The sequence below is a fragment of the Drosophila persimilis genome, unplaced genomic scaffold, assembly GCF_003286085.1.
Source record: "Drosophila persimilis strain 14011-0111.01,24,50 unplaced genomic scaffold, DperRS2 tig00001672-arrow-arrow-pilon, whole genome shotgun sequence".
Taxonomy (NCBI): domain Eukaryota; kingdom Metazoa; phylum Arthropoda; class Insecta; order Diptera; family Drosophilidae; genus Drosophila; species Drosophila persimilis.
Window position 1 is genome coordinate 21536 of NW_020825544.1, and position 12768 is coordinate 34303.

General features: G+C 46.1%; 1 protein-coding gene across 1 annotated transcript; it reads right to left on the bottom strand.

Annotated features, from left to right (window-relative positions):
* Positions 1 to 4176: 4176 nt before the first annotated feature.
* LOC6604227 lies at positions 4177 to 11274 on the bottom strand. Its single transcript, XM_026994264.1, has 3 exons — positions 10909 to 11274; positions 4524 to 4670; positions 4177 to 4446 (listed from the first exon to the last, which is right to left on the bottom strand). Exons 1-3 carry the CDS (start codon positions 11272 to 11274, stop codon positions 4177 to 4179), a joined length of 783 nt encoding a protein of 260 aa, XP_026850065.1.
* Between the last annotated feature and the right edge of the window lie 1494 nt (positions 11275 to 12768).

Below are 12768 nucleotides of genomic sequence, written 5' to 3' on the forward strand. Positions count from 1 at the left end.
AGCAACAGGCAGATCGAGATCAACACGAAGATTCAGGCCGATTTAAACGAGATGACCGGACTGATGAACCAAATTGCGAAATCGGACGACGCAGAGGACAGCCTGCTGGCGTGATCACTGACTTAGAGAATCTCATCCTGGGGCTGACACTAGCCAAGATCAAGATGGTGAGCCCAACTCTTCTAGCCGGCACCGACATCCGAGAGCTAAACGAGCAGCACTTCGCTAACATAAGCCTGGTGGAACTCCTGGAAGTCTCCAACGTCACCGTCTTCCAGAACGCCGACCTACTACGGTTTCTGATAAGGTTCCCCCAGCCCGAGCTCATCTGCAAGAAATTGCTCATATTCCCGGTCCAACACGAGAACAAAATCTTGGATTTCAGCGACGAGGAAGCGGTGGCCGAGTGCGGGACCCGAGTACTCAACATCGGCAGCTGCGAACCCAGCGTCGCCGCAACGTTTTGCAAGGAGCGACGAAAACTACCTGCGCGCAACAACTAGTAGCGGGATCCACTGCACACTGCGCCACGCTACCAGGACATCTGGACCCAATAACAACAGACGACCACGGCACGATCATCGTAAACGACGCCAACGTGACCGTCATTGACGACGCAGGGGCCACCCACGACATCTCGGGGACGTACCTCATTTCGTACTCCAGCCGAGTCGCACTGAACGGCACCTACATCAACCACCTGGCCGATTCCAAAAGGAAAGCAGTAGTAGCAGCTATGGCCCGAGTCAACGTGACGGAACACCACGAGAAGCTCAGCTTACCGTTCTTACGAGAACTAAGCCTGAAGCATCTCAACTACATCGACAACCAGCGCGATTTACTGACAGTGAATAGTACGTCATCGTACGTACTCACACTCGTCACCGTCGTGCGTCATCATCGGAATGTTATACCGCCGCCGCAACGTAAAGGCGCCGGAACAGAACAGAACGGCCAACAACCGCCGATCGAGCCGTCCCGCACACCCCAAATCATGACGACGTCGGCCAAACCAGGGGCCAGACTCTATTAACCTCCCCCCCCCCGACGAAGCAGCCCGCGAACACCGTCCCCAGACCGCAAACAACGATCAACAAAGTCTATGGGACGACCCGGCGCCAAAAAAATTATCCGATCTGATCCAACTTCAGCAACTGGATAGATATGGTCATTCTCTATGATTCTGCGTTTTTAGTTTTCTCGAATCTGCAATATTGTGGATGCAACAGATTTTCGTCCTTTGTGGGGCCGGATGCGGGTGGGGCGAAATCCTGAGATATACGTTTTATATACCAAATTTGGTTACTCTAGCCTTAATAGTCTCTGAGATTTGTGGTTGCCCCAGATTTTCGTCCTTTGCGGGGGCGGAAGGGGGTGTGTCGAAATTTTGATACAAAACGGTCAAGGGGCGATATCACAGGAGTGTGGATACCAAATTTGGTTGCTCTAGCTCTTATGGGTTCTGAGATCCTTGAACTCATATTTTGCAATTGGCAAAACCGACCATGAAATCTGTGACAGAGACAGAGAGACAGAGCGAGAAAGAGTGAAATTGTTTTCTTGATTCTGGCTATAATAACTATACGATCTGGTTCAGATTTTGCACTCTAGCTCTAGCTCTTATAGTCTTTGAGCACTAGGCGCTGAAGGGGACGGACGGACAGACGGACAGACGGACGGACGGACAGACGGACAGACAGACATGGCTCAATCGACTCGGCTATTGATGCTGATCAAGAATATATATACTTTATGGGGTCGGAAACGATTCCTTCTGGACGTTACACACATCCACTTTTACCACAAATCTAATATACCTCATTACTCATTTTGAGTATCGGGTATAAAAACAACACTGCCGATGCGACAAAAGCCATCTCCGCAACATCAGCTTAAACCCTTCTAAGGCCACCAGAAGAAACTAGCCACCGCAATGAACGCCGCACCTGAAGACCACATCGGGACGAACGAAATCGTCGACCCCACGGGGGACACCGACTCGGAGAGGTCCGACGTCTACACGGACACGGAGAGCGAAACGTCGTCCGGCAACAGCACGGACGACGGAGAAGAGTACACCACGGACTCGGAGGAGGAGGAGACCCCCGAGACCCGGAAGTACGACCCCCCGCCGCTATACTACCGCCATTGCCCGCCGGGCAGCATCACATTGCAAGAAGGGCCGTCGGAGCTGCCACCCTACCACGCGTCCCTCGGATCTCGGCCCCTTCGTTTTCACCATTCGCCCATTCGACGACTACTCTAGGCCCCGCGACGCACCCCGACGCCTGAGGTTTAAGAGCTATCTGCTGCCGAGTACGCCGCCCGTTGGACGGTGGCTCCGCCAGAGTGGACAACGAACACCGCCAACCGAATCCTGCCGACGCCTCTAATCCAGGAAGTACGGTGGCGACTAGAGCCGCAGGGTCGGACCCTATTCGACAGTTGGTGGTTCGAGCAAACGTACCGGATCCACCGCCGCACACCCGACGCACGAGTCTTCGTAACTCTCGTCGGGGAAGAAAGGGGAGGGTGTAACGAACCTAAAAGGTTTCGATAAAATCCGTCCCTCGACTTATAATGAGCGCATCACACCACACCCCACAACCAACGCCCCTCTCCAAAGACATCAGGTCACGCGGACTTTCCCCACTCCAGGCCCAGCCATCGGCCAAGTGCGGTCTTCCCGGTTCATCAGGAAAGATGTGGCCGCGAAAATCTGCGACGATCACCAAGAACGGCAAAGTGCACCCCGACGCGGAAGTGCATTTTCAAATCCGCAGACCCAGCAATATGGACCTATAAAAAGACGGCGACGAGAACCAAAGAACAACTAACGCAGAAAACCTGGTTCGGAGTACAGACATTGTACCCGAATCTTACAAGAAACACCGGCGATCAATTAAACTAAGTTCATTTAAAGCGCTAAGAATTATAATAAAGTGTCAAATTATCCAAATAAACACCCGATTGCGTAAGTTCACTCCAACTAGCCGAGGCACCGACACTACCCCACCCCGAGTCCACGCACGCCGTTTCGTATGCACGACGAGCGACGTTCACTCCAGCCCCGATCCACCTCTCTACGATAGGCCGACCCCCGACGCCGCCCTTAATGTTCCATACATTTCTACAAATTGCTTGTGGATTGAACCCTGGACGTGACTGAGCTTACCTGAGCCTAAAATAGGTCCATCACACCACATGCCCCTCCCACTCCCACTCTCCCTCCCACTCCCAATCTCCCTTGAGACGAAGAACATTATAACTGATTTAGGGGCCAAGAAGGAAACCTTTAAAGGGGATGATCGGATGATGTAAGGATTCACGAATGCTTTAAGGCATAGAAGGGCAACCGCAAATTGGGTGATATTCGTCTACGTCTATTCGTCTACCCGATAAACTTTTCTTGTCTTGTATTTCTTTATAAAATATATAAAACTACACAATAGTCTGGTCATTTGCGGCAACAAATCAGTCGGATGGCACACACTCGCTCGCCGAGCTGTTGAACACGTCCGCGCCAGAAGCTGGCCTGCGGATAACCGGAACACCAACGCATTCTCCTCCACTCCAAGCTGGCCTGTAGGTCCCCAAGGGGCAGATACTTTAGAGGTTACTTCTTTGCCAGTCTAAAGATACTTACATTCAAAACGTTTTGAGCATCCAGTTTCTCGTTCAGCCCACGATCGCGCCACTGGATCATATCGTAGATGGGAACAGCATTGCCATCGTCTAGGGTGAGGTCCTCGATCACGTGCCGGTTGCCACGAAGTGCCCCCTTCGATTGGGGGAGAAGTAAAACTAGATGTGTAGTGTGTAGTATGTAGTGCTCGTCTGTGATTGTGTGTGATTGTGAAATCCAAGCGAGTATCTCGTCTGACACTTCAGGCAGTGACTGCTTTTCTCCATGAGATATGTTTTCGAGTACATAGTAGGATTAAAACAAAAATATTATACGACATAGTAGGCTATATTTTATGTGATTTTTCTAGTCTCAATCTAGTATTCTTATGAGTGTGTCTAGTACATTTGTTATTTTTTCTACAATAAATCTGCCAGCCCAGGCCCAGGGCCTGATAATCGACGATTTTGCAGGAATTGCTGATAGCTTAGGACGTCCATAAACGCCAGGTTGGCCAACGGTTCTGTGTCGTTCGAATGTTTCGGATTCGTTCATAATTCCGCCTCTTTGGGTGCGACATCTGCCTTTGGCACCGCTGTTGAATTGACATTAGAATCGGCTTCGGATTTGCTTCCGAAGAAAAAATTGGTCAGGATACTCTCCCGCGTCTTGCCGCCGGGATCACCAGTATCCCCGCGGGCTCGACCGCCACCACCACCGCCCTCGTCCATGAAGGGCGTCATTATTTCCATGGGGAAGGGGTAAAGGATACAGCAACGGCGCTCTGCGGCAATCGAGGTGAGAATTTGTAGATGCCTTAGCTGCAGGGTAATCTTGGTACTCCCATTAATTTGTGTTTGCTTTATAAAATATGAAACAAAAAACGGACAAACATTACATGGCAAACAAACATGTTAATCGATACTGTCTGGCATCTTAGCACGGCGTCGCTATTTTGCCTGCTTGGAACGCTTGCCGTCTCCACCAGATCGTTACGATCTTGCTCTTGTTTTTGACCGTCCTTGATCATGACAGTGGGACCAATGTGCTGCTCTAATTGCTCCACGGAGTTGAATTGTCCATCACCACCTCCATCGTTACGAGCACGACGTTGCTTGTGGCCGGCCTTGACCATGGCTGTCTTCTTAATTGGCTGCTTGATTTCCTCCATGGAGTTTTGCTTGCCGTCTCCAGCGCCTACTTTACCAATGTCCTGCTCGAATTGTCCCACCGAGTTGCACTTTCCGTCTCCACCACCATCGTTGCGACCACGCCCTTGCTTACGACCGCCCTTGACCATGATAGTTGTCCCAATGTGCTGCTCGTCTCCAGCTTCTTCGTAACGATCACGCTTTTGTTGTTTGGCGGACACGTTGGCACTGTCGCCAATATCCCGCTCGAAGTGCACCATCGACTTTAGCTTGAAGTGGAGTTCGTTGGCGAACTCGTGATCAGACTTCCGGTTTTAAAATGAAGTTCCTATAAAAATTAAACCAAAACGAGGGGGAACGTTGTGAGTTGCTGCGGACACCGCAACTCTACAGTTATACCCGATACTAAATCAGTATGGCTCTCCTCCGGCAGACGGCGCTAATATTAAACGACACGACAAAGAGTGCGTGCGAGAGAGACAGAAAATCAGTCTGAGCGTGACGTCGGGCGCTGCGTAGCCACTGAAAATTGTTTTTTTCTTTTCGGCTATAAAAATTATCCGATCTGATCCAAATTCAGCAACTGGATAGATATGGTCATTCTCTATGATTCTGCGTTTAGTTTTAGTTTTCTCGAATCTGCAATATTGTGGATGCAACAGATTCTCGTCCTTTGTGGAGGCGGAAGCGGGTGGGGCGAAATTTTGAGATATACGTTTTATAGTGAGATCTAACAGAAGTGCGGATACCAAATTTGGTTACTCTAGCTTTAATAGTCTCTGAGATTTGTGAATATCCCCAGATTTGCATTCTTTGCGGGGGCGGAAGGGGGTGTCACGAAATTTTGAAACAAACTCGTCTCGGTCCGATATATTAGGAGTGTGGATACCAAATTTGGTTGCTCTAGCTTTTATAGTCTCTGAGATCTAGGCGCTAATGTTTTACTCTAAGCAAAGCCGCCTATGCTACGTGTGTGTTAGAGAGAGACAGGGCGATAAAAAATTAAATTGTTTTCTTTATGCTGGCTATAATAATAATACGATCCAATTCAGATTCTGGAGTCTAAAAGATATGGTCATTCTCTACGATTCTGCGTTTTTGGTTTTCTCGTATCTTTAAAAATGTGGATGCCACAGATTTTCGTCCTTTGTGGGGGCGGAAGTGGGCGGGGCAAAGTTTTGAAATATTTTTGGAGCAGTGACATATCACAGAAGTCTGGATCCAAAACATCGTTGCTCTAGCTCTTATAGTCTTTGAGCATTAGGCGCTGAAGGGGACGGACAGACGGACAGACGGACGGACGGACAGACGGACAGACAGACAGGGCTCAATCGACTCGGCTATTGATGCTGATCAAGAATATATATACTTTATAGGGTCGGAAACAATTCCTTCTGGACGTTACACACATCCACTTTTACCACAAATCTAATATACCCCAATACTCATTTTGAGTATCGGGTATAATTAAACCAATAAAATGGATGAAATACAAGAAAAGTAATCCGGGGGAAAGAAGAAAGGGCAGTCAAAGAAAACTAAGGGGAAAACGATGGGGAAAATCAGGGAATAATTGCAGGCGGGGAAGAGAATGTGGGAGTGAGAAAAAGTAAGGGAAAAGTATGGATACCCTTTGAAACGATAGAAGAAAACCAGCTCTCTCTCACAGTGTGGCTTAGCACTTATTATAGGTTTTCATTATTTTTAATCACTCAGTCAACGAATAGAAATAAGTCCCAAAAACTAGATATACATATTTCAAAAACAATTTCGATCTTTATTCAAAATTTTAAACGAAGAATCTCCGTGTGCCACATTCGGAGGCGCCCCAATAGGCCTCGCTCCCCAGTCTGATTCGCGGCTGAGGCTGGAAAATGGTCAATGGCTGTGTGTTGGAGTGACTGGAAGGAAGGCTAATATATACCGTTAAAATTTTCTGGAATATCTTGAAGATGGTTTGGCCTATGGGCCACTTGTAGGCCATTGTGCAGCTCCACAAAACTTGTGATCCGTGAAGTCGTAGTCGTAGTCGCGTTTCACTAGCCTGTGCCCTCACCGAAGACCCCATTTCCATCAGCTATGCGCCCCCGAATGATAGCCTTTGATTTGGACAGTAATTTATAATAAAAATAATTTATATTTTGACAATAATTTGTATGACTTTAGATGCAAAGATGCCAACTTTTCCAGACTGAAAATCCCTTGAGAAATGCCACATACCCCGCAGAAGAGAAGGAGCCCCAGATTCAGCAATCTGATAGATATGGTCATTATCTATGTTTCTGCGTTTTTAGTTTTCTCGAATCTGCAATATTGTGGATGCAACAGATTTTCGTCCTTTGTGGGGGCGGAAGGGGGTGGGGCGAAATTTTGAGATATACGTTTTATAGTGAGATCTAACAAGAGTGCGGATACCAAATTTGGTTACTCTAGCGTTAACACTCTCTGAGATTTGTGAATATCCCCAGATTTTTGTCCTTTGCGGGGGCGGAAGGGGGTGTGTCGAAATTTTGAAACAAACTCGTCTCGGTCCGATATATTAGGAGTGTGGATACCAAATTTGGTTGCTCTAGCTTTTATAGTCTCTGAGATCTAGGCGCTAATGTTTTACTCTAAGCAAAGCCGCCTATGCTACGTGTATGTTAGAGAGAGACAGGGCGAGAAAAAATGAAATTGTTTTCTTTATGCTGGCTATAATAATAATACGATCCAATTCACATTCTGCAGTCTGAAAGATATGGTCATTATCTACGATTCTGAGTTTTTGGTTTAATCGTATCTTTAAAAATGTGGATGCCACAGATTTTCGCCCTTTGTGGGGGCGGAAGTGGGCGGGGCAAAGTTTTGAAATATTTTTGTAGCAGTGACATATCACAGAAGTCTGGATCCAAAACATCGTTGCTCTAGCTCTTATAGTCTTTGAGCACTAGGCGCTGAAGGGGACGGACAGACGGACAGACATGGCTCAATCGACTCGGCTATTGATGCTGATCAAGAATATACATACTTTATGGGGTCGGAAACGATTCCTTCTGGACGTTACACACATACACTTTTACCACAAATCTAATATACCCCAATACTCATTTTGAGTATCGGGTATAAAAAGCATGAGCTTTTCGATGCGCCTCTTGTACGATTCATACAGCTCGTGTTTGTTCCTACCTACGAAGTATATATGCCTCTGCAACTTTCCGCTCCACACCATTTGCAGGTAAGCATTGGCCAGAGTGGGATACAGCATCAAGTATACTTCATACTTACGAAAGTCAACCATTTCCTTAGTGACCTTCCCGATCGTCTCGAACATCTGCTCATAGTCCTCGGGCCCCTTATCTGGTACGGTACTACAGAACCTTTGCTGGATCGGTCGGAGTACAGCGCACTCATAAAAATCGACGAAATCTTCGTCGAATTTACTCTTACCCACGCCTTCATCTTTCTGCACCTCCGATATCCCAGAGTCTAAAACTGTGTCAGCTTCTGCGTGGTTATTTATAAGCAGCGAGACATTTATTGCATGTCCCATCGGTCTTTTGCCAGGGTTCCTTGCATTTTTTTTTTTTTGTTCGATTTCTTCATTTTGTGGCGATTACTAATTCTGATATAGGAATTTATAGGGCGATTTCAATATAACGTGACAACTGTATACGTCAGTTGTCCGTCCAACCAGCACACGAGTCGTTCTAGAAAAGAGGAAACAGGGTTTCAATAGTTTCCACAGTTGCAATCGACTTCGATATACACATAAACAGCTGAGTGGCCTGCTTACATAACGAGTGAGCGATGAGATTATCAAAAGGATTGCGCAGACGCAACCGTGTCCAATGCAGCGTGTCCAATAGCCATAGAAGATTTTAGTGTGTGGCTGCGACAGGATTTCAATGTTGTTCTGGATATAGCACAGCAATTGATGATAGCTATCGATACGGTATGAAACACTGTCGACACAAAAATTTAAACTCGGTCGAATTATTTCGAAGTCGTAGTACAACAATACGCGAAAGCCGGAGAATGTATGTATACTTAATATTAAAATTAGTGGCAAAAACATCGACACGATACGATGTGGAAACGATTCCATCGAACATCGATAAGATTAGCAAAATCATAGCTTCATTGGACATCTTTGTTTTGGCGTTTCCTTTTCCGTCAAAGAATCTGCACAAGAATTTTTGCTGTAAAAGTTTCAACTGAAAAATAAGTAAAATAAGTAAAATTTATATGGCGTACCGATGCGTCCCTTTGATCCCAACGTTCACGACCTGGATGCCGACTTTCGTTTCACTTTAACTTTTATGTCTATTTTTTTCAGAAATGGTTGAACAGCTTAAGTTTCCCCAATCGTTTATGGTTATACGACAATCGTCGTATACGTTGAAAGCGGTATCCAACGGCCACACATCTCTGGGCATCGTCGCTTCCGCTGGCGTCGTCATTGGCACAACAACGCGAAAGACTTCGGAACTAATGGAAGCGCGACATGGCGCACGTGGCCCCAATGTAAATTTTCATACAAAAAATTGAATTACAAACACACAAGAAACTCAATCGAAGGAGTCTCTCAGGTTTAAGTTGAATGAAATATGTCGGATTGAAAGCAAAGCCACGACCAGGACTCATTTTAGTTGAAGGTTGTTCTCCGTACGAGCAACATCTGTAGCTACAAATTTCCTTTTTATACCCGATACTCAAAATGAGTATTGGGGTATATTAGATTTGTGCTAAAAGTGGATGTGTGTAACGTCCAGAAGGAATCGTTTCCGACCCCATAAAGTATGTATATTCTTGATCAGCATCAATAGCCGAGTCGATTGAGCCATGTCTGTCTGTCCGTCTGTCCGTCTGTCCGTCCGTCCGTCTGTCCGTCTGTCCGTCCCCTTCAGCGCCTAATGCTCAAAGACTATAAGAGCTAGAGCAACGATGTTTTGGATCCAGACTTCTGTGATATGTCACTGCTACAAAAATATTTCAAAACTTTGCCCCGCCCACTTCCGCCCCCACAAAGGGCGAAAATCTGTGGCATCCACATTTATAAAGATACGAGAAAACCAAAAACGAAGAATCGTAGATAATGACCATATCTTTCAGACTGCAGAATCTGAATTGGATCGTATTACTATTATAGCCAGCATCAAGAAAACAATTTCATTTTTTCTCGCCCTGTCTCTCTCTAACACACAGGTAGCATAGGCGGCTTTGCTTAGAGTAAAACATTAGCGCCTAGATCTCAGAGACTATAAAAGCTAGAGCAACCAAATTTGGTATCCACACTCCTAATATATCAGACCGAGACGAGTTTGTTTCAAAATTTCGCCACACCCCCTTCCGCCCCCGCAAAGGATGCAAATCTGGGGATATTCACAAATCTCAAAGACTATTAACGCTAGAGTAACCAAATTTGGAATCCGCACTTCTCTTAGATCTCACTATAAAACGTGTATCTCAAAATTTCGCCCCACCCCCTTCCGCCCACACAAAGGACGAAAATCTGTTGCATCCACAATATTGCAGATTCGAGAAAACTAAAAACGGGGAATCATAGATAACGACCATATCTATCAGATTACTGAATCTGGATCAGATCAGATAATTTTTGTAGCCAAAAGGAACAAATCAATTTGCAGTGGCTACGCAGCGCGTGACATCACGCTCAGACAGATTTTCTGTCTCTCTCGCACGCACTCTTTGTCGTGTCGTTTAATATTAGCGGCGTCTGCCGGAGGAAAGCCATACTGACTTAGTATCGGGTATAACTGTAGAGTTGCGGTGTCCGCAGCAACTCACAACGTTCCCCCTCGTTTTAATTTCAAATAATTAGTACTAGTATTTTTATTGTAATTTTTCCGAATTTTTGTTCTTTATTCTTTGGTTTTATGAAAATTTCTAAGATGAGCTCTGTTACCGCATATTTAAATTACCTGCGGGACAGCAAACGCCGCAAAGCCGTATGAATCCATATACCACGGGCAGAGGGCGGTACACGTCGCAGCGCAGCGTTGGCTTGCGATCTCCCCAGGCCACAGAGCTCGGTACCGAGTTCTTTGCGCATTTGAATCCACTAATTAGTGCCGCAGTTCCCATTCGACGACTACTCTAGGCCCCGCGACGCGACCCCCGATCTCCTCCAATGTGCTGCTCTAATTGCTCCACGGAGTTGAATTGTCCATCACCACCTCCATCGTTACGAGCACGACGTTGCTTGTGGCCGGCCTTGACCATGGCTGTCTTCTTAATTGGCTGCTTGATTTGCTCCATGGAGTTTTGCTTGCCGTCTCCAGCGCCTACTTTACCAATGTCCTGCTCGAATTGTCCCACCGAGTTGCACTTTCCGTCTCCACCACCATCGTTGCGACCACGCCCTTGCTTACGACCGCCCTTGACCATGACAGTTGTCCCAATGTGCTGCTCGTCTCCAGCTTCTTCGTAACGATCACGCTTTTGTTGTTTGGCGGACACGTTGGCACTGTCGCCAATATCCCGCTCGAAGTGCACCATCGACTTTAGCTTGAAGTGGAGTTCGTTGGCGAACTCGTGATCAGACTTCCGGTTTTAAAATGAAGTTCCTATAAAAATTAAACCAAAACGAGGGGGAACGTTGTGAGTTGCTGCGGACACCGCAACTCTACAGTTATACCCGATACTAAATCAGTATGGCTCTCCTCCGGCAGACGCCGCTTATATTAATCGACACGACAAAGAGTGCGTGCGAGAGAGACAGAAAATCAGTCTGAGCGTGACGTCGGGCGCTGCGTAGCCACTGAAAATTGTTTTTTTCTTTTCGGCTATAAAAATTATCCGATCTGATCCAAATTCAGCAACTGGATAGATATGGTCATTCTCTATGATTCTGCGTTTAGTTTTAGTTTTCTCGAATCTGCAATATTGTGGATGCAACAGATTCTCGTCCTTTGTGGAGGCGGAAGCGGGTGGGGCGAAATTTTGAGATATACGTTTTATAGTGAGATCTAACAGAAGTGCGGATACCAAATTTGGTTACTCTAGCCTTACTAGTCTCTGAGATTTGTGGTTGCCCCAGGTTTTCGTCCTTTGCGGGGGCGGAAGGGGGTGTGGCGAAATTTGGACACGAAACGGTCAAGGTCCGATATCACAGGAGTGTGGATACCAAATTTGGTTGCTCTAGCTCGTATGGGTTCTGAGATCCTTGAACTCATATTTTGCAATTGGCAAAACCGACCATGAAACCTGTGTGTTAGAGTGAGGCAGAGCGAGAAAGAGTGAAATTGTTTTCGTGATTCTGGCTGTAATAATTATACGATCTGGTTCAGATGTTGCACTCTAGAAGATATAGTCATCTTCTACGATTCTGCGTTTTTATTTTTCTCGTATCGTCGAAATTGTGGATGCCACAGATTTTCGCCCTTTGTGGGGGCGGAAGTGGGCGGGCATAGTTTTGAAATATTTTTGGAGCAGTGACATATCACAGAAGTCTGGATCCAAAACATCGTTGGATCCGGACAGACGGACGGACGGACAGACGGACAGACGGACAGACAGACATGGCTCAATCGACTCGGCTATTGATGCTGATCAAGAATATATATACTTTATGGGGTCGGAAACGATTCCTTCTGGACGTTACACACATCCACTTTTACCACAAATCTAATATACCCCAATACTCATTTTGAGTATCGGGTATAATTAAACCAATAAAATGGATGAAATACAAGAAAAGTAATCCGGGGGAAAGAAGAAAGGGCAGTCGAAGAAAACTAAGGGGAAAACGATGGGGAAAATCAGTGAATAATTGCAGGCGGGGAAGAGAATGTGGGAGTAAGAAAAAGTAAGGGAAAAGTATGGATACCCTTTGAAACGATAGAAGAAAACCAGCTCTCTCTCACAGTGTGGCTTAGCACTTATTATAGCTTTTCATTATTTTTAATCACTCAGTCAACGAATAGAAATAAGTCCCAAAAACTAGATATACATATTTCAAAAACAATTTCGATCTTTATTCAAAATTTTAAA